This window comes from Microcebus murinus, chromosome 17, assembly GCF_040939455.1.
Source record: "Microcebus murinus isolate Inina chromosome 17, M.murinus_Inina_mat1.0, whole genome shotgun sequence".
Classification (NCBI taxonomy): Eukaryota; Metazoa; Chordata; class Mammalia; order Primates; family Cheirogaleidae; genus Microcebus; species Microcebus murinus.
The window spans coordinates 3,399,097-3,425,612 of record NC_134120.1 but is presented as its reverse complement, the minus strand read 5'-3'; the positions used below and the strand labels follow the sequence as shown (position 1 = coordinate 3,425,612).

The following is a 26,516-nucleotide window of genomic DNA, read 5'->3' as shown; positions in this document are numbered from 1 at the left end:
TTTGAAATTGAGAAAAATCTCCCCCCTTTTTTTTCTGAAATTCTCTCATTTATAATGCTGTGTCTGTCACACAAAAGGTGTTTTAAATACTTGATACAGAATTACTTTTGATCATTAATTCATTCAAAAGCATCTATTCCATAATTCCCCTGGCATTTAGATGTTAACGAGACAAAAGAACACAACTTGGTCCCGAAGGCGGCCAAGGGAGCAGACCTTGGATTCGGGAGTCACGGGGCCTGAATTCAAATCCCGCTTCCACCATTCGTTTTCTGTGTAACTCTGGGGAAGTTGGTCGACTTCTGCTGGACTCAGTTTCCTCACCTGCAAAACAGGCACTTGGGTGACACTTACCTCGAAGGCCGTGGGAGCAAAACGAGGCAATGGGACGAAAACGCCCAGCGCAGAGCCACACGGCCCAGCCCGGGCTCGGCTTCTGCCGAACGAGAGAGTTCACAGTTTGATGAAGAGGACGGGCAGGCTAACACCTCCGAGTTCCTCCGGAAGCAGTGGGTTTCTCTGAGGGGATTAAGAGAGGTGTCATTAGGAGGTGACATCTGAGCCTCCCGAGGGATGAGAGATGAACAGCTCACACAGGCAGAGACTGCGGGGAGGGGTGGCGTCCAGACTGCGCTCCCCGGGAGCAGGGCTGCCTGGGGCCTGGTGGCCGGCCGGCCGGCCTACGGAGCCCGCAGGGATGTGGGGCTTTAGCAGAGACTCGAGCTCATGGATGTGAGAGTGGAGTGTCTGGGGCAGCTGGAGGGAGGCCGTCCAGGCCAGGTGCAGGGAGGAGGCAGGTGGAGGGTGGCCGTCCAGAACAGGTGCAGGGAGGAGGCGGTGGAGGGAGGCCATCCAGGACAGGTGCAGGGAGGAGGCGGTGGAAGGAGGCCATCCAGGACAGGTGCAGGGAGGAGGCGGTGGAGGGAGGCCGTCCAGGACAGGTGCAGGGAGGAGGCGGTGGAGGGAGGCCGTCCAGGACAGGTGCAGGGAGGAGGCGGTGGAGGGAGGCCGTCCAGGACAGGTGCAGGGAGGAGGCGGTGGAGGGAGGCCGTCCAGGACAGGTGCAGGGAGGAGGCGGTGGAGGGAGGCCGTCCAGGACAGGTGCAGGGAGGAGGCAGGTGGAGGGAGGCCGTCCAGGACAGGTGCAGGGAGGAGGCGGTGGAGGGAGGCCATCCAGGACAGGTGCAGGGAGGAGGCGGTGGAGGGAGGCCGTCCAGGACAGGTGCAGGGAGGAGGCGGTGGAGGGAGGCCATCCAGGACAGGTGCAGGGAGGAGGCGGTGGAGGGAGGCTGTCCAGGACAGGTGCAGGGAGGAGGAGGTGGAGGGAGGCCGTCCAGGACAGGTGCAGGGAGGAGGAGGTGGAGGGAGGTAGTCCAGGATGGGCGTGTTGGGCAGGGGTGAGGCTGGCTACAGGACCAGGGAGCCAGGAGGCCTGGAGGATGGTGCTGTGTTTCGGGTGCTGTGTGTGTTCTGAATCGCCCCAAACACTGGTTTGGGGCGATTGAGAACAATGAATCAGGAGATTCCAAATGGGGAGAAAGCGTGCGGAACCTTTGAGGAGGGGGCGGGCAGGCAGGCAGCCGTGCGTCTGTGGTGCGGAGTGGCTGACGTGGGGACGGGGCACGCTCGGGGCCTGCAGCTCTGGAGGGCCCGGTGCCCTCTCCCTGCAGAGGGGCCCTGCCCGCTCTCAACGCCCGCCACAGCCTGTGGCATCGTCACTGCAACCACAGAGCAGGCGCCCAGTGGCCCAGGCCCGTGCCACCCAAGGCAGCCTCATGTAAAGAAGATGAGTCTGACCGGTGGTTCTTCAAGTGGGGTTCCCGGGCTCGGGGTCCCAGCTGTGGACTCTCAGATCTGGACCGTCCTAGACCTTTCATAAGCATGAGCAAGATGAACATGTGACCAAACTTGCCAATTACCTTTTACCACCGGTGCTAGAATCTTCTGGAGCGCTACCTCGATGCTGACGCCTGTCGTTAAAGCCCAAGGCCGTGCACGGTTGAATATTTTTCACACTAGCAGCGAGGTATTGGGGGAACCACGGTTCCCGGCTTTGTCAGCGCACTGCTGTTCCTGTTCCGAGTCCCGCTGCGTGGCCCGAGAACACGCGTGCTCACACGGGTGCGTGCCGCCCCCCCGAGGCGGGGCACAGGCCGGCGTGCAAGCGTCCTGAAGGGCATGAGCTGAAGGATTCAGTTGTCTCTCATTGTGCGCGTGTGCACGCGTGTGGGCACGTGATTGTGCCGCGCCCACGGGTGCTGGCTGCTGCCAGAGCCCGAGCCCTTCCCGCGCAGGTGTGATGCTCTCACCTTGCTGCCGCCGGCCGCCGGCGTCCTGCTCCTGAGCAGCCAAGGTGTTCTGCGCCCCGCGCGTCAACCCTCCCGCAAACGTGCGTGCTCTTTGCTGCGTCCCCTTAGGATCTGGCTCTGATAATGTGATAATGAACGACGGTATTTAATGAGACACCCCTCTCAGGCCACGTCGACGCATTTTCATAGGGGCTTTCTGGAAATCATCTTAACCCCGAATTTCCCAAGTCGTTCAGCTAGTTATTTGGTAAAAAAGAAACGTAAGCAGCGGTATGCCGGTCAGCAATGTTCAGGAGGTGGGACTCGCGATAACGTCCTCTGAGGAATGGCAGGACACGTCCGGATGTCCAGCAGCACAGACACGGAGGCTTCATCCGATGGTTGACACGCCCCTCTGCGACCGCTGCCCCTGTCCTCTGGGTCCCTGGGGAGAGGCCGCCTGCTGCCCAGAAGTCGCTCTGCGGTGTGCTGCAGGCCTGTAGGAGGCCTGCGGTGCATGCACTGTTGGCCTCTTTTAATTAAAGAAACTACTGCGATAGAGTATTTGCAACACGAAAGTCAGCATTTTAACCATTTTAAGTGGATAGTGCAGTGGCGTTAAGGGCATTCCCATTACCACGCAGCCATCCCCACCATCCATCGCCAGAGCCTTTTCCATCTTCCGAAACCTAAGCTACCCACTAAGCAACCGCTCCCCGCCCGCTCCTCCTTGCCCCAGGCCTGACCAGCACAGCCCCACCTTCCGTTTCCAAGAACGTGACTCCTCCAGGGAGCCCCCATGAGAGGGACTGTACAGTATTTGTCCTTCTGTGACTGGCACATTCACTTTGCATAATGTCCTCAAGGTCCATCCGCGTGGTGGCACATGTCGGAGTCCCCTTCCTTTCTGAGGCCGGATGGACCCCACCATGCCGGTGGACCACACTTTGTGCCTCTGCCCGTGGACGTATGCGTTGTTCCCACCTTTGGCCGTGGGGAACGGAGCTGCTTTTGGGCATCAGTGCACAGCTGCGGCCCTTTGTCACCTGTCTGGCAGCCCCGCGTGGGTGGCACTCTGCTTTCTCCAGGCAGGAGATCGGTGGTGCCGTGCCGTGTTCTTCTTTCTAGTGAAGACCAGAGCATTTTCGTTGCTTGCCATTAAGCAGTGTTTTTATTTACGGGAACCATACACTATCGCCTATGAAATATCTTGCCCTAAAAATTGGTAACCAGGTCCCGCCCGGTGGGTGTGGACACATATGTGGCATGTGGAAGCCATGGGGGACTCATAGCGTGTCACTGTCACTTACGGAAGGAACAGCTTTCGGGAGGAGTCCCTGTGGGGTGGGGGCTGGCTCCAGTGGATGACCGGCCCCTTTCAGAAAGGGGCAGAGCGCTGGTCCTTTATCTCGGGCTCCTTTGTTGAAACGTGTTCCCTTAGGAGAGGGAGGCCGTCTGTTTGAATCCCGGCTCCTGCCGTAGAGTTGCCGAGTGGGTAGATATATAAAGTTGAGGTAGCCTTGTAGCCTGGGAGCTCGACTGAAAAACATCTTTTTAAAGATCATCTAACTGCTGGGGAGGCCGTGTCCTTGAAGATGATTTACTTCTCCTAACTGCGTCTCATTTTTCTCTCCTAGCTTACGTTCCCGAGGAGGAGTTGAAGGCGGCGGCAATAGATGAGGAGCGCGTGGAGGACGATGGGCTGTCTCTGGACATTCAGGAAAGCGAGTACGCGTGCAACGAGGAGGCCGAGATCAAAGAGGCCCAGAGCTACCAGAACTCCCCGGTCAGCACTGCGACGAATCAGGACGCCGGCTACGGCTCGCCGTTCAGCGAAAGCAGCGACCAGCTCGCCCATTTCAAAAGCTCTTCCTCCAGGGAGGAGAAGGAGGACCCGCAGTGCGCGGACAGCGTCTCGTACCCCCAGGACAGCCTGGCGCAAATCAAGGCCGTGTACGCGAACCTGTTCTCGGAGTCTTGCTGGTCCAGCTTAGCTCTGGATTTAAAGAAGTCCAGTTCCACCACCGGCGCCAACGATGTCAGCCGGAAGGAGGGCGCCACCCCCGCCCCCACGCCCCCCACCTGCACGGCCAGCGCGGCCAGCACCACCGCGAGCACGCCCAGCACCAGCTGCAGCACCAGCACCAGCCACGCCAGCACCACCAGCAGCAGCGGCAGCTCCGGCTACGACTGGCACCAGGCCGCCCTGGCCAAGACGCTGCAGCAGACGCCCTCGTACGGGCTGCTGCCCGAGCCCAGCCTGTTCAGCACCGTGCAGCTGTACCGGCAGAACAACAAGCTGTACGGCTCCGTGTTCACCGGCGCCAGCAAGTTCCGGTGCAAAGACTGCAGCGCCGCGTACGACACGCTGGTGGAGCTGACGGTGCACATGAACGAGACGGGCCACTACCGCGATGACAACAGGGACAAGGACTCCGAGAAGACCAAGCGGTGGTCCAAGCCCAGGAAGCGCTCGCTGATGGAGATGGAGGGGAAGGAGGACGCCCAGAAGGTGCTGAAGTGCATGTACTGCGGGCACTCCTTCGAGTCCTTGCAAGACCTCAGCGTCCACATGATCAAAACCAAGCATTACCAGAAAGTGCCTCTGAAGGAGCCAGTGCCCGCCATCACCAAACTGGTCCCTTCTACCAAAAAGCGAGCGCTGCAGGACCTGGCGCCCCCTTGCTCCCCCGAGCCCGCGGGCCTGGCGGCAGAAGTCGCGCTGAGCGAGTCGGCCAAGGACCAGAAGGCGGCGAACCCGTACGTCACGCCCAATAACCGCTACGGCTACCAGAACGGGGCCAGCTACACCTGGCAGTTCGAGGCCCGCAAGGCGCAGATCCTCAAGTGCATGGAGTGCGGCAGCTCCCACGACACCCTGCAGCAGCTCACCGCTCACATGATGGTCACCGGCCATTTCTTGAAAGTGACGACCTCGGCCTCCAAGAAGGGGAAGCAGCTGGTGCTGGACCCCGTGGTGGAGGAGAAGATCCAGTCCATCCCGCTGCCGCCCACCACGCACACCCGGCTGCCCGCCTCCGGCATCAAAAAGCAGCCGGACTCCCCCGCGGGCTCCACGGCCTCCGAGGAGAAGAAGGAGCCGGAGAAGGAGAAGGCGCCAGCGGCTGGCGACCCAGACAAGATCAAGGAGGAGAGTGAGGACACCCCGGAGAAGTTCGAGCCCACCACGCTCTACCCGTACCTGCGCGAGGAGGACCTGGACGACAGCCCCAAGGGGGGCGTGGACATTCTCAAGTCCCTGGAGAACACCGTCTCCACGGCCATCAGCAAGGCCCAGAACGGCGCGCCCTCGTGGGGCGGCTACCCCAGCATCCACGCGGCCTACCAGTTGCCGAGCGCCGTGAAGCCGCTGCCCGCGGCCGTGCAGAGCGTGCAGGTGCAGCCGTCCTACGCGGGCGGCGTGAAGTCGCTGGGCTCCGCCGAGCACAACGCCCTCCTGCACTCCCCGGGCAGCCTCACGCCCCCGCCGCACAAGAGCAACGTGTCCGCCATGGAGGAGCTGGTGGAGAAGGTCACCGGCAAGGTCAGCGTCAAGAAGGAGGAGAGACCCCCTGAGAAGGAGAAGAGCCCCCCGGCTAAGGCCGTGTCCCCTGTGGCAAAAGAGAACAAGGATTTCCCTAAAATGGAGGAAACCAGCGGCAAACAACTGAAGAAGGGCCCGGACGCCGAGACCGGGAAGGCCAAAAAGGAGGGTCCGGTGGATGCTCACACCCCGAACGGCACGGAGCCTCTCAAGGCCAAGGTCACCAACGGCTGCAACAACCTGGGCATCATCACAGACCACTCGCCGGAGCCCTCCTTCATCAACCCCCTGAGTGCTCTGCAGTCCATCATGAACACCCACTTGGGCAAGGTGTCCAAGCCCATGAGCCCCTCTCTGGACCCGCTGGCCATGCTGTACAAAATCAGCAACAGCATGCTGGACAAGCCGGTGTACCCGCCCACGCCGGCGAAGCAGGCGGACGCCATCGACCGCTACTACTACGAGAACAGCGATCAGCCCATCGACCTGACCAAGTCCAAGAACAAGCCCCTGGTGTCCAGCGTGGCCGAGGCGGTGGCGTCGCCCCTGCGGGAAAGTGCCCTCATGGACATCTCCGACATGGTGAAGAACCTCACGGGCCGCCTGACCCCCAAGTCCTCCACGCCCTCCACGGTGTCGGAGAAGTCGGACGCGGACGGCAGCAGCTTCGAGGAGGCGCTGGACGAGCTGTCGCCGGTGCACAAGCGGAAGGGGCGGCAGTCCAACTGGAACCCGCAGCACCTGCTCATCCTGCAGGCCCAGTTTGCCTCGAGCCTGCGGGAGACCGCGGAGGGCAAGTACATCATGTCGGACCTGGGCCCGCAGGAGCGGGTGCACATCTCCAAGTTCACGGGCCTCTCCATGACCACCATCAGCCACTGGCTGGCCAATGTGAAGTACCAGCTGAGGAGGACAGGGGGGACGAAGTTCCTGAAGAACCTGGACACAGGGCATCCTGTTTTCTTTTGCAACGATTGTGCCTCTCAATTCAGAACTGCTTCCACGTACATAAGTCACCTGGAGACGCACCTGGGCTTCAGCCTGAAGGATCTCTCCAAGCTGCCGCTCAATCAGATCCAAGAACAGCAGAACGTTTCCAAAGCCCTCGCCAACAAAGCCCTGGGCCCGCTGGGGGCCGCCGAGGAGGACCTGGGCTCCACATTCCAGTGTAAGCTCTGCAATCGGACTTTCGCGAGCAAGCACGCGGTCAAGCTGCACCTGAGTAAGACGCACGGCAAGTCCCCCGAGGACCACCTGATCTACGTGACCGAGCTGGAGAAGCAGTAGCGTCCAGGAGCGCGAGCGACCGCGGAACATTGCACTAGACGGCGCCGTCGTCGTACTGCACTAGGCCTGGCCTGAGCCTCTAAAGTCAGTCTTTCCTTTGTTGCTGAACTGCCTATCTGGACCTTGGTTTTCTTACACATATTTTGTAGTTATATTTATATGCTCTTTGTCTGATCTGTGCATGTTATTTTTCTTTTTTTTCCGTGAGTCAAAGTCTGACCTTTATTTTCAACATCTGTTCTTGGTGTTAAGCTATCTTCTGTAGGAAATAGTGGGGCACACTGCTCAGAGACGCTATTTAGCAGTAAAGAAAGACACAAATAACCATGATAAAAAGACATCCTAAAATTACGAAGTTGCCATGACAATAAAGGTCATAGAACCTGGTAGTGTCAAATTTAACCCTTTGAGGACTGTAATCGCATTTCTGTGCCTTTCACTCGAGAGTAAAAAAAGAAAAAAAAAAAGAGAGAGAAAAGAAAAAAAAAGGCTTAAAGGCATTTCATTCAGATCAAAAGCTGTGTCAGACACAAAACTTATTTAATAATTAAAAAATGAGCTTTTATATGCAGAACTGGTGTGTGAGGGGACGTGCATGCAGCTGTTGGAAGATAGAAAGCTGTCTAGGACTCACGGGGTTAGGAAGCCACCACTTCACATGTTTCAAACAAAAACAAAACAAAAAAACATAAACAACAGCAACAACAGATACCCCATTCGCCACTATGCCCAAACCCTCTGGATGCTGAAAAATGCCACTTTTGGCAAAAAAAAAAAAAAGTATGCAAGCTATTATTTAAAAATGTGTAAAAATGCTATTTCTTTTTTTCCTGTAAGATACTGCGGTTTATAGTTATTTACAAATGTAAGCTTTGGTACAAGCTGACCTTTCTATAGCGTGCTGCATTGGTAAATGAAAAAAAAAAAATGGGGCAAACGTTGGAGTCCTTTCCTTGTAAATTGCCAGCATCAGCTTAAAAACTCCTGTATGTTACATATCGTACCATTTTAATCTATTCAACTTTCTTTGTACCTTCTGGCTGTATGCTTTCTCTTTTAACTTTTTATATTGTCATTTTATATTAAATTTCTGTGTATATAATGTAAAACCACAATTTTTGAATAAAATTTAGTTCCTGCAGCTTGATTTAAATAGAGAAATTTTACTGGCACCTGCATCTCTCCAGATGCATGTACTCAGAGGAACTATCAGACAGAAATAAATAATAAAAACAAAGCAAGCAATGCACTATTCATTATACCTTTTGATGTTCTATCATTAATATTGTACAGTACATTTTGGTTCACACAATTAAATCCACTGTTTTCTCAAATGTAAAATAAACCCACATGCAGTTCTTGATTTACACGGATTGTCATGTCGTCATTATTTTGCCTTTGAGATGTTATTTCAGCAACAAGAGGTATTGCTTATGCAATCAACCAACAAAAATTCTATTCAGAATCATGATTTTATGATTTGTGTGCTGACATGCTTCATTCAGATGATAAGTGTTGCATTTTTAAAAATGATAATTAAAATTTTTAACTCCACTAGGTGCCAAGGATTGTCAAGTTTAGCCATTGAGTGATGGCTGTCGTACAAGGATGGGCTAAGATGCTTCCTTCAGAGAATCCTTTGCACACCTTAAAAATGCCTGCGACACACCTGTGTGTGTGTCTGGGGCCGTGACGTGGGTGGAAGGGCTGGTCCTGCTCCAGTAGCAGAGCCCCCGGAGACCTTGGAATTAGTTCTGTGTTGCTCCAAAGAGGAAAACCTGGTATCCAAGCCTTTAAAAATTTAAAATTTTTGAGAAAAAAACCCCAAAACAAAACAACAACAACACAAGAAACCTGGTTGTTCTCCTTTATCCAGTGTTTGAGATGAGTTTTTTTCTACAGGTTATTCTAGAGCACTGAGGGCTCTACTGAGAACGCCAGGACGTTTGTCACGTAAGCACTCAACCCCCCACCCCTGGGGACCCGACCGCAGGACCACTGTTGGGTAAATATTGGGGCAACAGTGACATCGAGGCCCTCGGGCCTCACTCCCCAACACCCCCCCCCCCCCGCCACCCAGAAGCTCTTACTGACGTGAGCAGGAAAATCTACTTTTCTACCTTTTGCTTGAATTTTCATAAAATTATATCCTGAGAAAGGTTAGAGCTCATACTGCTCTGTTCAGAAGCAGCTAAGCAATTGTGATATTTTAATTATTTCCCTCGCATTGGCCCGTGACAGCGAGGATTGTTCTGTTTCCATTAATGATTCGAGGAGGAGGAGCGGGGCCAGGTGGGTCGTATTTACACAGCCTTTTGTGCTAATGCAGCAGAGAGCCGGGGAGGTTTGCGAAATTTTTCTGACTTTTTCCATTGGTAAATAGCTGCTGTCCTTTAGTAGCTTCAGCCACTTAGACATTTCAGTTCAATTACCGGGTGATTATGTACTTTGGGCTCAAGGGGTGACAGAAGAATAACAATTAGGCTTAGGGCAGTGGCCTGGGGTCTTGGCATGATAATCCCTTGAAGTTGTGTTTATCTTACCACAGACCCGCAAGTCTGTGATTGCACCCTGATAGCAAAAGAGTTGAACGGAAGTGGGAAGTGGGAGCTTGCTCTCGCTTGGAGGGCTTGCTGGGGCTGTCCTCACCTGTAGCTATGATGTGGTTTAAAAGCTGCCTGGGGCCTGAGTTCTGATCATCAAGGGACAGACACGGAATTTGGGTTTCCCTTTCTAATTTTCTTTTTCTCTCTGATTCACCAGCCATATCGCTAGGCTATCATCAACCCTAGTTTCCCAGCCAAGGGATAGAAGACTAGGCTATCTTAGCAGTACTGATGAGGAAGACAATGAGCGTGCTGACCCTGGTTAATATTTGTCAAGTGCTTCCTAAGTGCCTGGGACTATTCCAAGTGCTATACACATGCAAGCTCATTCCTATGCCCTGGGCTTTCTCACTCCCGTCCCAGTTTGCAGCTGGCAGGGTCAAGGAATGTGCCCAAGGCCACATGGTTCCAGAAGGACAGAATTTGGGCTTTGAGCCCAAAAAGCATTTGCCGAAGGGTTCTGTGCTCTTCATCACTCCCTTCGCAGGCCTGCGATCTGCCCCGGGAGAGGGTTTCTGATTTCACCCCACGAAGCAGCCAGGGAGTCCCCGTGGATGGTGGGGAGCTGGAGCCCAGGCATTAGGACCGAGCTGTGGCCCCACTGAGCGGCTGGTGCCTCCCGTCGCCCCCCACCTCATGGGAAGACGAAATACAACGCATCTGTCCTCTGCTGGATCTTAAAAACAAGTTGGAGTGGTATTTGTTATGAGTTTGTGGCAATTTTAATTGCATGCAGGTTTACCTAGTAACACGGAAACTCAGTTTGTAAGGCTTCGAGTAGATGGAATAACCCACATTTGAAGCACACTTGTGCTTCACACAAGTCTCTGCTTCCTTCATCCGTGTTTGAGTGGCCATGTCCTTCACGTCCTCTGCTTTTGTGTGCCCCAGCAAGTGACTCCAGGTGTGGCATTAGGGCCTCTCTGTCCCCCAAGTCTTCCCTGGCCCCAGGGGATGGAGCTTCATCTTGTGTAGTGTGTGGACAAACGGCCCTGAGTACCCGGACAGAGCCGGCCACCTGTCCCAGCCTGCGGGAGTCTGGGTAGAAGGCAAGTGGCTTCTTAGTCCAGTAGTTTGGCTTGGTTAGGCTCCCATTATGCACATTAAACAATAACCCTATTTTGCATTCATATTTGCAGCTTGAGACTTAGCTTTAATAACTAATCAAGTATTTTTTTTTCTTTTTTCTTTTTTTTCCCTGAGACTGAGCAGAATCTCGCTTTGTTGCCCAGGCTAGAGTGAGTGGAGTCAGCCTAGCTCACAGCAACCTCAAACTCCTGGTCTCAAGCAATCCTTCTGCCTCAGCCTCCCGAGTAGCTGGGACTACAGGCATGTGCCACCATGCCCGGCTAATTTTTTGTATATATATTAGTTGGCCAATTAATTTCTTTCTATTTATAGTGGAGACGGGGTCTCACTCTTGCTCAGGCTGGTCTAGAACTCCTGACCCCAAGCAATCCGCCCACCTCGGCCTCCCAGAGTGGTAGTATTACAGACATGAGCCACCTCGCCCGGCCTGAGCCAAGTTTTTTTTTTTTTTTTTTTTTTTTTCAAATGTAGAATTTTAAAAAGCTTGGAATATTTCTTAGCATATGGGTTGAGGGAGGATGTTGCTTGATAGTCAATATTTGAAGAAAGGTACAGCCTCTGAAAGAAGGATGGACAGGAGTTTACAGAAGCAAAACAAACTTTTAGGCAGTGTACATAAAAAGTTATTAAAAACTTTTAAGATTTCTGTTTCTACATTTCCACAGTTGATAGTCATTAAAAAGTTGTAAACCTTAGTCTAAAGCCTGTCTAAAACTACTTCCAAATTTTCAGAAACCCATACATACCAATAAAGGTTTCTGCTATTTTCCAAGGTGAAATTTCTTCTTATTGGCTTCATTCTAATTTCTCTGAAGATGGTGGACACCACTGGAAGCCAATTACTGAATTGTAAACTTAAAAGATACCAAAAGATAAAATCTCTCTTGGAGAGAATGTGTACTGTTTATGTAACTTTTATTCTTACAATAAAAGTGATGCATAATCATTGCAGGAATCTTGGAAAACAAAACAAAAAAACATAAAGAAGGAAATAAAAATTAACTATTGTTTTCATCTAGAGAAAAATCACTGTTAATATTTTAATCCTAACGTTTATTTTTCCCTGTTGCTACAAAATAGCAATCATGTTTCACATACTTTAGTATCTTGCTTTCTTTACCTGACATTAGATAATGCGTATATTCTCATTTCAAAAAATATCAACGATTTTTAATCTTATTGGAATGGACTATAATTTGTTTAATCAATTCTCTATCAAAATTTTAAAAAGCAGCATTTAGGTTTTTTCAAATTTTCACTGTTATAAATATGAGTACAAAAACAATTCCACCCAATATTTTTGTGAATATTTTCTATTTTCTTGAAACAAATACCTAGAAATTTCTGTATGTTAGTATGATTTGATACATGTGACCAAATTGCCCACAAGAAAGCTCCTACTAGTTTACACTCATTTTCATGAGAATGACATTTCTATATACCTTTGCTTTGTGAGTACAGGGTTTAATGATTTTGTTTTGGTTTTTAAGTTTTTGGCTATTTTCACTAATTGGCCAATGTAATCTTGATGTTTTAATTGATAATATATATATTTTTTCATTTTTAAGAGGCAGGGTCTCCATCTGTCACCAGGCTGGAGTGCAGTGGCAGCATCATAGCTCACTGCGGCCTCGAACTCCTGGGCTTAAGCGATCCTCCTACCTCAGCCTCCCAAGTGGCTGGGATAACAGGTGCACTACCACACCCAGCAAACTTTCTTCTTCTTCTTCTTATTTTTTTGTAGAGATGGGGTTTCGCTATGTTGCCCAGGCTGGTCTCAAACTCCTGGGCTCAAATAATCCTCCTGCCTCGGCTTCCCAAAGTGCTAGGATTATAGGCGTGAGCCTAATTTATAATATCTTTAATCTTTATTTTCCTTGTTTGCTATTTAAAGAAAGGATCATTTAAAACACGTATGATTTTTGTAGTTTACATGAATTATGATTTCATTTAAACTCAGGTGTCCAAGATACGTATTTTACAGACAACACAAAAATGAGAAGACAAAGGACTTAACCCTGTGGACATAGGACTGGAACCTGACAAGCTGCCCTACCATTTGTGTCCATGGTGCTGCATCTCAGAAAAATACTCCCATTATTGACATTACGTCAATAATGCACTTTTGTACCGTCTTCAAGTCCCCCAGCTTGCTAATAGGGAGAGAAGTTTCAAATTGCATGAGTTCTAGTACTAATTTTACAACCAGTATTGATTAGTGAAACAAAGATAATCTCAAAGCGGTCACCACCCTAGTAAGATGAGATTGAGCACCTAGAGTGGACTTCCTCTAATATTAGCATAAACACACCTGGATGAGACCTGGAACACGAGGGGCGGGGACCACTCCAAAAACCTGCGTCAGAAACATCCCCCGCAGTTGAGCTAAAGTTCAAAGCTACTGCTACCCGGGACCTCAATGTCTCGGACCTGGATCTCCAATAGACACGTGCAGAAGTCAACGGCAAAGGGTGAGGATGAGGAGGACACGTGTTCCCTGGAGTAAGATTAGGAGGCCTGAAGAGTATGTGAGAGTCCTTCTCTTTCATAAAGAGCAGCAAGTGTTTTCACCAACAGCCATTTAGAAGTTGACCCACAACTAGTCCGGTCATTTTTCTTACATCACCCCAAAATATTTACAATTTGATCTGACTGGAGAAAAGGTGGTCTGATGACATGTGACAGTGTATTTTACTTTGAACAGACAGTAGAAACAGTGGGCCCACATATTTGATCACATTTTGTTAAAATATTTGCAATATGGCACACAAATAGAAACTAAAAACGTAGTTTTCTGGTTGCAGGGAATGCAGTGCTTACAGATGAATTTAAAAGGAGGTCTTTTAGACTGAAGCATTCTAAACAAAACTGAAATTCCAGGGATATTTTCCCCTGAAAGCTTGTTTGATCAAAAACTACACTAGTGGCAAGGAACTGGAGACGGTTACATTGGGAACTCCAGTTTCTAAAATATGTAAATATGAAGGAAAATCCCATGCTGCAAAACTGGAACCATTAGTCAAACTCTTCCAGTCAACTCTTACGCAACTGGGTTTCCTCAGGGCTGTTGGTACAAGGCATTGATCAGTCCCAAGATTAAACCATTTTCTCCTTTCAGTAAATTTTTCCTCTTTCAATACAGTTTTATGAATTTATGCATGTTTTCAGAGTAATATTTCCAGCTTTCTCTAACCGAAACTAAGAATTTCCATTTCTCTTTGAAGAACAACAAAATATGTGGGTGTGTAGTAACTGCTATATAATAGTAAAACTAAGAAAGATGGGAATTTTTGAATCCTTTATGACCTGCATAGTTTAAAATTATATATTGAATCATGTTTCTAAGCCATTTTCTGATACATATTTCCTGCCACTATGCCCAATTATATTGATTAATGATTGCTCAATTAATCATGATATCTCCCAATTTCAACCTTCAACTCTTTAAGGTCATTAAAATGATGGAAAGTAAATATTTAGTTATGTTTTGACTTGTTAACTAAAGAGATGGGCGTGCCCTAAGCACTTACATTTCATTTGTAATACATCTATTTATAAATTAGCAAAATCCAATTTCTACTTTCAAAGCAATTTATTAATATTTTCCTCTTGGATATTGCTGTTCTTATTGTTCTAGAGCCATGAAATTCACAAATCATTAACTTGGACATGCAAAATTCCAGGACAGTGAGCTCAAATATTAGCCTTATTGAACAGAATCATGGGTCTGTGCATTGTTGAACAGCGTCATACATGACCACATCTCAAAACTGGACTCTAGACATACTGATTGGGACAAATTCCATTTTCCATCATTCCTTTCATCAATTAGTAAAAACCAATGGCATTAACATCTGAAATAACGTGCAAGCAGAAATCTGATGGAAAGGACTTTGTTCCAATTTCTGATTTCTACGAAAAATATTTTTTAAATCAGAGGGCATTTAAAATGGCAATTTTAAAAACATGGTGATTTTTTTCTTAAATATAATCTAAATATTTGTCTTTAAGTTCTGGTTAGATAGTTGAAACCTAACAATATGTCACATCGCATGTGTTGTCATGGAAGTATTGTAATGTCACAAAATCCTCCTAGCCAAACAAAGGAAAGCTGCAGAGAAGTGCAGCAAATTCCTGTCTCTGGAACTTCTCAGCAGAAGACAACAGACTTATGAAAAAGGAGTCACGAAGTCACCTTCTCCAGATGACCTCTCATTTTCCTTAACATTTCAGTTTCAATCAAAGCATCCCCCCGTTTCTGGAGACACTCGGAGGTTTGAATTCCTCGTTGCACACAACCAGGGCTCCCCTTTTCAAGAGAGGAATCGCATCTCAGGAATAGAAAGGCTGATGCTTCGAGTCCTGGTTTGGGTGCCATTCCTCTCGCCAGTGGTTTCCCGCTAGGAGAACCATCTCGTGGCACGGTTCTGACATGGTTCGAGGCAATGACCTCCTCTGTAGGTGGGGCTGGCGAGCCCTCGCTCCATGCACTTCCGGTGGGCAGCGCCCTGGCCCACCTCGCTCTCCGCACTGCACGGCGCCGTCACCCGACGGCAAATCTGGCCTTTCACAAGCCCGACGTCCTCAAAGACAAAATAAACACGTTTCTCCATATATATAGCCATAATATTTAGCCTCCTCTCTCACCTCCCACGTGTGTCCTCGAAAATCCCCATTCCCTAGAATCCTTCCGGCCGATCAAGTGCTTCGGCATCCCAGAGAAACCAGGCGGAGGGAGCCACGGAAGTGAGTGGAGCCTGCGCCGTGGGCTCGGTCCACGGGGTCGCACCCTTGGGCGGGGCAGGAAGACTCCCTCTGTGTCTCAGGATAAAGAGTAACAGTAGGAAAGCAGACACTCAGGGGAGGGGCAGGCCCTGTGTAGATTAGACAAGCTGGAGAATCGTTTCGTGTGGGACTGGGTTAGCGGTTTCCACTGTGATCCTTGAAGGTCAAGACCATTCTGACACCTGGAGAATAGATAGCTCCACCTTAAGGGAAGAGAGAGTGACTGAGAGGATTAGACCACTGGTCCAATGAAACAGCTGGCAGAATGCAACAAGTGTAGCCATGTACATTGTGTATGGACCTAACCGAGGCCATGCATCTTGGATGGACCTAACCGAGGCCATGCATCTTGGATGGACCTAACCAGGGCCATGCATCTTGGGTGGACCTAACGAGGGCCATGCATCTTGGATGGACCTAACCGAGGCCATGCATCTTGGGTGGACCTAACCAGGGCCATGCATCTCAGATGGACCCAACCAGGGTCATGCACTGAGTGGACATAACTAAGACAAAGCAGCTGGAGGTGGGACAGGAGCAGGGGTAAAGGTGACAGGTGGGTGGGGGCCCAGTCACAACAATCGTGGATGGCTTGGAGGTTTCATTTGGTGAGGGGGAAAAAATTGCAAAAAGAAAATTGGAGTGTGGCCTTTCTAGGGTTAAAGATCCTTAAGCTTTGGAGAGAACGTATAAAAGAAAATTTCTTTCTGAAATAATTTATGGAAATGCCGTGCTCCCTTTGAAGGCTCCATGTCACTGCGTGGCACTGCGCAATGTTCTCTTTCTTCACCTGTCAGGCAAAGACCACCTCGAAGAGTCTCACTGCTGATTACTAGTTAATTGTCATTAATAAGTGACAACTGACATTATGGGGGCTTAATGCAGAGAGAACAGAAAAGAGCCACAGATATTCTAATGAGCTGACTCCTACGTGCCCTCTATTGTTGTCGAAAATGAGGAGCTGTCGTCATTGTTCAGGAGATGGGCTTCAATTGCTCTGGAAAATATTCTCTTTTAATTTCTTTATGCATAGATAATTCCTGGTGCTCTGTATTTCTCCCTCCCACCCCCACCCCCCTTTGAGCGTGCACACACACACACACACACACACACACACACACACACACACACACCTGCGCACAAGCACACGTCCGCACTCTCCCGGCGAGCGTGCTGAGAACGCCCAGCTCCCGGAGCGCCGCAACCTATTCCTAGACCAGGCTGCCATCTACTCTTACAAAGCTCGTATTTGTACAGCAGATAGCAGAGAAAGGCCATTTCATAGCTTTAGTCGGCCTGGGTGGGACAGAGCTGGAAGGGTCCGGAGCTGAGCGGTGTAGACAGGACGAGGGGAGGAATTGATTCCATGAGGAAAGATCCACCAGCCATCGCCGGAAGCTGAAAGTGACGATGGGGGGCACACAAACACGCGTCACAGCCAGTCTGCCCGGGAAGAACGTGACTCTTCCCAGCCCTCGAGCTTTAAAACAATTACAACGACGAGAGAATCCCCACAGAATCTTCTAGAAGAGAAGCCGGAAATGATTCCCTGGGCATTCAACCTTGAGCTGCCTCAGTTGTGATGTGTTTTGGGTAAACTTTATCCAAACGGAATTTGCTTGTTAAAATCTTCACTCATCGGGACGACTGAAGCAGGAGCTCTGAGTTCTGTTGTGTGTGTGTTGTGCGCACACACAATCACAAGACTTTATTCTGATATTAGAATAGAAAATACAGTAAAACACAGACAGCGACATCTCCCCATCCCCCTCCAGCCTGTCCCAGCCTCCTGCCCGGCCTCTGGCGGCACCATTGTCCGTCTACGCCTGTGCATTCCCCTCCCGGATCCCACACACGAGTGAGGCCACACCCTGTCTGTCTGCGGCGCCTGCCTATTTCACCCAGCACGATGTCCTCTACGTTCATCCATGTGACTGCAAGTGACAGAGTTCCTGCTTCGTGAAGACTGAATAGTATTCCATTGCGTCTAGGTGCCGCATTTTAGAAAGTAGGTGATGGACACGTTCATTAGCCTGATTCGGTCATTCCACAATGCGTACGTGTAACGGGTCGTCACAGTGTGCCCCATAAATACATACAATTATTTGTCGACTAAAAGTAAAATGGAACTTAAAAAAAAAAAGAAAAGAAAACATACAAGCAAAATAATTTCTGTGTCGACTCAAGCCACCTACCCGCATTCCGCACCTGTCTGCAGGGAAGAGGCAAGGTGTGAGGGTGCAGGTGGCACTTACTAGCAGCTCTAATACTGAAGATTTCCAAACAGGACCATGGCAGAATATTCTTGGAGAGAGCTCAGGCTGAAGCCACCAGGAATAAGATGTGTTGTTTTTCAAGTGCCAACACCTCCTAACAACAATTTTTCGTGCTATCAGATCATTTCACACCGTGCCATTCCACCTTCTCTCAAGCCTTATCACACAAATGCAGTTTCGAGCTTGATATTTGATGGCTGCACTGCCTAAGAGCGAAACCCTGTCTTGCTCCCTAAAGCGCTGCTGTTGCAGGCATTCCGGGATGTGACGGCGAGCCCTCTGCCCGTGCTCGTTTCTGTTGAACCATGGGTTTTGGAACAGCAGCAACATTTCGAATTGCAGTGAGCAAGAGGGGTCCGGCCCCCCTCCCACTCAGAGCCAGTCTTGACTTCCAGATGATTCCAACAGGCAAGAAAGAGAAGGCAAGAGGCAACCGACCATCCTTGCCTTCGAGTCAGCTTGTGGGCAGCCATATTGCACTGTTGACACACGCCGTGTTCTCAATCGCAAACGCTCAGGTTCTTTGCGTGTGTGCCGGCGTGGAGCCACAGCGGAAGCATTGCACACTTGTGCCGTTGAGTTTGGGACTTAAGTTCTCAGCTCTACGTTTAGATTTGTTTTGTTCTGTTAGCGAATGCTGGAGCTTGGTCCCAGCTTGGTACCATGCATTGCCGTGGTTAGCACGGCACCAACATCTTCACCCAAGTTTTGCACAGAAGTGTGGAACAGGACATGCTGAGCTTGTGCCGGGCACTAGCTTGCCACCCCCCAGGGGATGATCCGCCGTGAGTCGGGACTTCCCAGGCACCGTGCTGCCGTGGAGAGAGCACAGGATTCGGAGGCGCAGGCCCGGGCCGTTTCTCGGGCCTCAGTTGCTGTGTGCATCAAAATCGTAAAGACCTATGGAATGGGCCTCACTGTGTGCTCGACATGTGAGCAGGCCCAATAAGCTGTAGTTGTCATCACTGTCATTAGGCTTGCTCCGTCAGTTACGAATGTGCCTTAGCAGACAGCTCTCCCTTCCTCATTTCTTGTTCACAAAAATGTCATCAAAGACATTTTCAAATGCCTGTGTTAAGTTGGTAAGCAGGCAGACGCACTGGTAGATCCATGAGATTAATCATACATTTGATTCCTCACTTGTAAGAATAAAACATCAGCTGCCGTGTGTGTGTGTGTGGGGGCGGACTGTATTGGGGTGTCCTTCTCCATTACCACCACCGAATTTTAGCTCCGTTAAAGTCTGATTGCTGCGGCAGCTAAACTGTGAGCATTAGTAAAGTCTGGGAGAAGGAGAAAGGGTCTCGGCAAGGGGAAAGCCAGTCGTGGAAGAGGAGGTTGCCTGCCAAGGCAGGAACAGAGAGACACCTTGCTGGAATCCAGAGGCGAGACGTCCTCCAACCTACCGCTGCACAGGTTTCCAGAGATGCGCAGAGAGGTCGCTTGCCCGGGGCAGCGTTGATGGCTCCAGCGTTGATGGCTCCAGCGCTCTAGCCGTGGCCCTCACCGGGCTGGCCAGCTTGGAGGGCCCCGGGGCCATGCGCCCTCCTTTGGCCTCAACAGAAGAAGGTGGAAACCTCTAACCCTTGACCAAGAGCCCCGTGGGAGTCTTGCTTGGGTTCTGGGGGTCTGGGGGGGGATGGGGTGTGAAGCCTTCCAGAGAATACGGATTCCCCAGAGACCCGGGGGCTGGGGTCTCCCTCCTCCATTCAGCATTTGTCCCACGGAGACCCAGTCACTGTATCCCAGATCCAACCTGCTCTCCTTGGGTTGGAATGAGGGCGGGGGAGAGAAAGCCCATGGCTCCCCCTTGAGTTCAGAAGGTGCGGCCTGCAGGTGGCCGAGCAGTCTCCCGTCAGGGGCCACGTGCCTTAGACGACCAAGGAAACATCAGGTCACATTCTGGGACGGTTTCTGTTGTTTCAGTCTTGGTATTCTGGTGATGTCCAGTTTACATTCAGAAACGCGCGTCCCGTAGTTTTTCCACTTGGTGTCTTCTTGCAGGCCACACGTCTGCTTCAGGCCACCCCGCAGACCTCACCGGCTGTCCCCATCCCGGTGTCTGCAGCTGCTCGAGTCGAGGCTCATCCACCTTGGCTTCTGGGCTCCTGTCCCGATTTAGTCCATCTCTTTCAGCTCCACCAGCCTCAGGGCACAAGGCCCGTTGGTGTGCCAAAGCTCGCCGAGTGTCCCCCACGTGGCAGGTGACAGTCCAGGTGCCCAGTGTCCCTTACAGCAACGACAATGCACACATTCTCTGCCCTCACGTGCCTTCTAGCAGACTCGCTGTCGGCGCTCAGTTTCCAGGTGTGGAGAGGCACAGGCACGTCTTCCCTCCTAAAAGCCCACCCCCTCCACCACGCACGCACGCCTCCAGCCCGCATTTGCTGTTAGGTGTTTGGTATTCAGCTCAGCGTTAGGAAACAGGACGAGTAAAGCTCTCCAAGCTTAGGCTATGATTTAGAAAGGATAAAAACGGACTGGGCAGAGCAGAGTGCTGGGGCTGGGGGAGGTACTCGGGCTGGGGCACATGGGCGTTTCGAGGTCTAGGAAACGGGGGAAGAGAGGCGATCATCGCATGGTTTGGCTGTGATTCCTTAGTTAAAATGAATGCAGACTGAGCCTGTGACATGAGCCTTAATATCAATATTTTATGGAGTGAACTTTGCACTCTGGATGACGGTCCCCACACCCAGGGCGGGGGGCCGGGTGAGCCGCCTCCGCGTGGGGACCACCGCTCTTGCCATCAGGAGCTGGGCGTGATTTCAAGCTTCAACGCATTCCTTGCTCACAAAGGAATGGAGCCCCCTTTTCTCTGTCATTGCTTTGTTTTTCTTGATGACCCGATGTATTTATTTTCTATCGCTGCGTAACGAATTACCCCTTACTTTGTGGCTATAAACTCCGAGGTTCTGCAGGTGGGAAGGCGGGTCCTGTGTGCTGGGGCTCCCCGGCCTGGGGCCAGGGCGCTGGCCTTGCTGAGCCCCTTCCTGGGGCTCGGGGGCTCCAGTTCGGTTGCTTGTGTTGCTGGACTGACGTTCTCAGCGACAAGAGGCCACCCCCAGTCCCTCCCCAGCACGGCAGCTTGCTTCATTGGCAGCTGTGCTCGACAAACGGGGGCTGTGATTGTTTGCAAGAGCGACGCTGACGTTCTGTGCTGGCGCCGCGGACGATCTGTGGCAGGAAGGACCCTATCTGAAAGTTGGGTTGTCCCTGTGAGCAGAGACGTGGGTCAGGCCAGGAAGCCAGAGGGGAGGCCACCACAGGCTGCACTGAAGGCTGAAGATCAGCGTCAAGAGAGAAGTCACTGAGCTGCAGCACGTCCCACGGCTAGGACTGGCCGTCAGGGCGGGAAGGTCCTGTTGGCCACGGTGATCTGAGGCCAAGGGGAGGGCGACACGTTTCCAGGACAAGCTTTGGAGAGGCAGCAGTCAATCAGCTTGCATTTGGGCCCCAAATGCTCTGCAGCTCTTCTAGCACATGGCTTGGAAACACCTTTAAAAAGGCGCACAGGTGCCTTCTCTGGGGATCGCTGCTGGTTCACGGAGCATTTTTAATTGCAACGTAACTGCATTTGAGCTGAGTAAGTGTGGCGTCGTTGCATCTGACGCTGGTTCATAACGGCAAATTTGGTGAACCACATGACGAAGCTGCAGGACACACGTGGTTGGGCGCAGGGACGATCAGAGCCTGCCGCCGCCGCTCAGCCCTGCTTCCCACACCCGCCCGGCGCCGCCTGCGCAGGGTGGCCGAGGCGGGTGGGCCGCCCGTGTGAGATGCCGTGCAGCACTGCGTGCAGGGCCATGCCGACTGCTGTCCCCTCCGAGACGCGCCCCTCACAGCCCGCACCCAGGGGCTCAGTGTTGTTGTTTCCACCCATGGAGAGCTGGCAACAATGGGCTTCTGTTGGCCAAGACACTGGTTGGTTTTTGTTTTTTTTTGAGACAGAGTCTCACTCTGTTGCCCGGGCTAGAGTGAGTGCTGTGTCGTCATCACAGCTCACAGCAGCCTCCGACTCCTGGGCTCAGGTGATCCTCCTGCCTCAGCCTCCCGAGTAGCTGGGACTACAGGCACATGTCACCACGCCCGGCTGATTTTTTTCTATTTTCAGTCGAGACAGGGTCTCACTCTTGTCAGGCTGGTCTCAAACTCCTGACCTCAAGCAATCCTCCTGCCTCAGCCTCCCAAAGACACTGGTTTTTGTCAAGATATTTTAAAAAAGTGTTTGTGTTTGTGTGTGTGTGTGTGTGTGTGTGTGTGTGTGTGTTGGGGGGAGACTGAGGTGGGGAACTGGGAGGAGGATGTTTCCTTTCTGTGCCGGGAGGGGCGTGGGGAGGATCTCGTTGCAGAAGCTTCCTTCAGCTTCTTTCTGTTCCGTGGCTGGTGTTTTGATTAGCCTGCGCTTTAGGCTGTCATTAGCGTCTTTTGGGGGAAAGTATGCAGCCCATAAATATGAAAATAAGCCCATAATTGACCCTTGGACTGAATCTGTTTCCATCGGATTTTGCCATTGAAAACGGCACCCATTTGGCGTGCTGGGAGGCAGGCTGACGGTGCACCGCGGCTGGCGACAAAGACCCCGCCCGGCAGGGCTCGGGATCAGGTAGGAGACCGGGAGGCAGGGAGGCGGCAGAGAGGGATGAGCGGTGTTTTCCCCAGCTGAAAGCACAGCCGGATGCAGCTCAGCCCTGCCTGCTGAGTGTACACCCCCAGTGCTAGCTGATCTGGTGGCGTGGCCGAGCCAGTCCTGAAAGCCCGTCAGTAAGCCCTACCCGGCGTGGTCAGGGTCCCCGCAGACACACCTGGGCCAGGTGGGGAAGGTTAACGTCCCGGAGTCGCTGAGAGATGGAGGGTGCAAAACAACAAAACGGGCGCGGAGGCCTTGCTGGCGCTGCGCTGGCGCGGGCTGTGTCCTCCGCAGAGCAGGACTGGCCGGTCGGGCCCCGCCTTCCGGGAAAGGCTCCCAACCACGGCCCGGCCGGGCCTGGTGTGCAACGTTCCAGCTGTTGTCTCGGCTTGCAGCCCCAGCTGTGGCGTTCTGCTGCACGACCGAAAGGGTTTATTTTTTTTTTTCTTCCCTTTTTAATTTTGCTCTTTCAGGAATTCCCACCACCGACTGCAAAGAACATATGGCATCCAATTGCATTAGGATCGTTTGTGCACTTAGCGAGAAAGGGGCGCACAGCGAGGGAGACGCAATCTCGTGGAGGCGCGGGGTGCAGAGCGTCTGAGGGTTAGGGTTCAGACGTGCCCTTCCCCACAGCAGACCAGCCGTGCTTCCAAACCGGTGGGGAAGCTGCTTGGAGAAGATTGAGCCCGCCGGGAGTCTGGACTCTTGAGCGCGGGAGGGTCTCACCCCAGTAGCCTGCCTGAGACGGGCGAGATGGAGGTTGCACACCCGCCACCCGCCGCCCCTTAAATATGCCTCTGCTGTATACGTCACAGCACAGATTTTCTTCCATTTTTTTGTCAACAAGGAAAAAATACAGGATGAGGATTTTGGGAGGACAAGAGGAACATTCCTGTTATTTTTTTTTTCCTTCCAAACCCAATCTCCCTTTCTTCCCTCTCTCAGGGTCTTCCGAACCACCTTTACATGCAAATGTTTTGTTCTGCACCAAAAATGCTGCCTTAGTAGACTGTTTAACTCCAACCTGCTGGTGCTGGAAATCCCGTTAGAGCGTCCTCTGAGATGGATGTCCCTCAGACAACGGACCTGCACAGCGATGCCTGAACCCAGAAAGCGTTCCCCGCTCTGAAAACTCATGACTATGTAAAAAGTTGAGTCTCCTGTCAACCTTAGGTCAAGGGATTTAAGTTTTCTGTGCTCCCCTGCCCCCCGTTGTGAGGCTGGATAGCAGTCTATTCAGGATGTTGTGACGACTAATGAAACAGAATCTGTAAAATGCTTTGAATACTTTGAGAGAAAAGTGTCATGAACATTCAAGAAAAAGTACTAGCACAACTCCAGAATCAGCGCAAACATCAATTTTCCCAGATGATTTAATGGAATATTGCAGATGGCACTTTCCATTTTCTAGAAATCCTGAGATTACCTGAAATCTAGGACAAGCACTCTTACTATAAGTTATATTATGAAATTTTGTTATGAAACAAGTACCATCTAAAGAAAACCAAGCATGAATTGCTTATACTGCAATCTAGGCACTGAGAAGCTCAGGCTGCAGGGCTGAGGTGTGGAAGAGCATGTCATTGTTCTAAGTCAACTTGGATACCTAGCTCTCTCCTTAATGTTTTAATTTTTTAAAGATACACACACACATACACATAATTTTTAAAAAACGAATGTTTTTTTAATAAGGCTTATTATGTAGGAAACAACTGTCTGTCGATCATTCCTCCAGTTTCCTCATCTCAATGACAATGATTTTATTTTAAGTTCTAGATGTTATTTAATGGCTTCCTGCTATAAATGGAAGCATTGCTACCTTACTCATGCCTCTCTTCCCTCCCCACCACATCTGTGTGTTCCTTGCCACCATTCTCCCAAGGGAGGTGCATGGTTTGATCAATAGTCCATTTTTACACTCCTATGATTTGGACAATATTATTTACAGCTGAGCCATATGGTGTACTAGAATTACCCTTCTTTTCTTGTATAATTTTTCATTTTTCATTATATATGGTATATATACACACATAATTTGGTCTAAATTTCTATATTCTTGATCCGAGCCAAAAGGGTTTGGTACAGATCCCTCTGCAGTGTCTTTCCCGGGACACCTGCCCCACCGGCTGCCCTACCTGCCCTGGCCGCCCTGGCCCAACCTGGCCGCTGTGAGAAGCTGCCCTCCACCTCCAACCCCAGAGGTCCAGTTCCCTTTATTGCTTCACAAATGACTTTTACTATTGGTCTGATTGATTCTGGAATCTGGATTGAAATAAAATCCATACATGGCAATTGATTGATATGTCCCTTATATATCTTTTAATCCATACATTGCCCTCTCCTCTGCACCTTTTTGTTTTCTTTGCAAGGTGTTCAACGAGAAACTGGGTAGTTTTGTCCTTAGAGTTTCCTGCAGTCTGGATTTTGTAATTACATCCCCGTGGTGTCTGTCCTCTGATGGGTTACTTTGTCCCTTGTAGTTCGTGTGACTGGGTAGTTGGATTCAGAGTCTGAATAAGTCCTTTTTATGCATACAAAAGCAAATATATAGTCTGTCTTCTCCCCTTTGCATAAAAATCTGTGATTGCTTCTTCAACAGACTTTCAAATAATTGTCCTTATTTCAGATCTGCTTTCACATCCACCTCTGGGGTGTCCTGGGCGATTGGTGGGGGGTTCTCTGGGCTGCAACTCCGCCAGTTCCAGGCTGTTCCCGCCACTGGCTCACGCCAGTGTTCTTGGGACTACTCAGTCCATTATCATTGTTCCTTCTGTGCCACAGCTTCCCACGTTCTGCTGCCGACCTCTCTCCCTTCTCGTTGTCCTGGTGGGCTACGGACCCCCCTTGTTATTTCACTGCCCTCCCCCTGCACGGGAGTGGTTTCAGTAGGGAGCAGAGGTGAGTGTGGGCTCAGCCGCCGTCTTTACCAGGAGCTGCTGCTGCTTCTCCAGCCGAGTTCGTCGAGCAGCCGAGAACCTGGGCAGGTGTGCAGGTGTGCCCGAGGTGGCGCCCTCTTTCTGCCAGCCCTGCCTCTGGCTGCTCAGACTCGGGGTGCCCCCTCCCTTCCCAGAGCTCACGCAGGCACCTGGAAGAAGCCATCTTCAATGCAGCCGTGCAGTGTAAGGAGAATTCTATATTTTCTCTTCGGTGGCCAACGTCTGCTTTCCAGTCCCTTTGCCCAATTCTCTAGTTCTCTTGATTTTTTTTCCCAGCCAACCATTTAAGGATCATAGACCTTTTCCTGGCAAACTCATAGGGTTGTTTTCCTACATCTAATCATGACTGTAATCCTAACCCTGACCCTAACCAGGGCACATGGCCAAGGGTTTTCCCACTTATGGTTTACTTGTGCATGACGTTCACTTCTCTGTCGTTCTCTCTCCTAGAAGCCTTTATGTATAAGTAAGCTTTGTGCTGAATCGTTATGTTGATGCTAATTTTGGAGACAGTGAAATATTTCTTGATCTTGACATGTGTCATCAGAGCAGTCATTCGTGCTTTGTTGGTACAGTGGTCGGGCCCTGGTCATACGTTCTCCAACCAAGCTGATTTCTCACTTTCACTGATTTCATATACTGTTAAGTTCCATCAGAGTTAATACCCTCAAAACACTAATAAGAAATGTTTTATTTACTTTGCTGGTAATTTGTATTTCCTTCTGCCTTAACTATGCAATCTTAGTAATACTACTAAAGCATTTGTCATTATAAAGTTTCCATAAAATTCTTCTGCTACAAGTTCCCCCAAGATTTAGAAAGTAAACACACTGTCAGCTGGTATCAGAGAAGCTCACACGCACACATGGAGAAGGCTAACATAGTGCCTCCCCTCCACTTTACTGCTGCTGTATAAGACTTACATCATTAAGTGTAAGCAGCCCAGCTTGAATTTTCAGTACTTTTCCACCTTTTCTTTAAGAGAATTGATCTAAAAAGTATCACTGGGAAAAGAAATATAGAAAGACTACTAGAATAATTTTTTCCAGGAATGGGGGAGTTGGAGATATTTAGG

At 50.6% G+C, this 26,516-nt stretch overlaps 1 protein-coding gene across 2 annotated transcripts in view; it reads left to right on the top strand.

Annotated features, from left to right (window-relative positions):
* TSHZ1 (teashirt zinc finger homeobox 1) overlaps positions 1–8,488 on the top strand; it is a 76,175-nt gene extending 67,687 nt beyond the window's left edge. Inside the window, exon 2 of one of the 2 annotated variants that reach the window (XR_012912863.1) lies at positions 3,926–4,017. Coding sequence is in view for 1 of the 2 variants with exons in the window: in XM_012762281.3 (XP_012617735.2) it covers positions 3,926–7,119 (3,194 nt within the window). In the remaining variant the exon portion in view is untranslated. Of the gene's footprint in view, positions 1–3,925 lie in introns of both variants that reach the window. The other variant, XM_012762281.3, reaches the window with a different exon arrangement.
* The last annotated feature ends 18,028 nt before the right edge of the window (positions 8,489–26,516 follow it).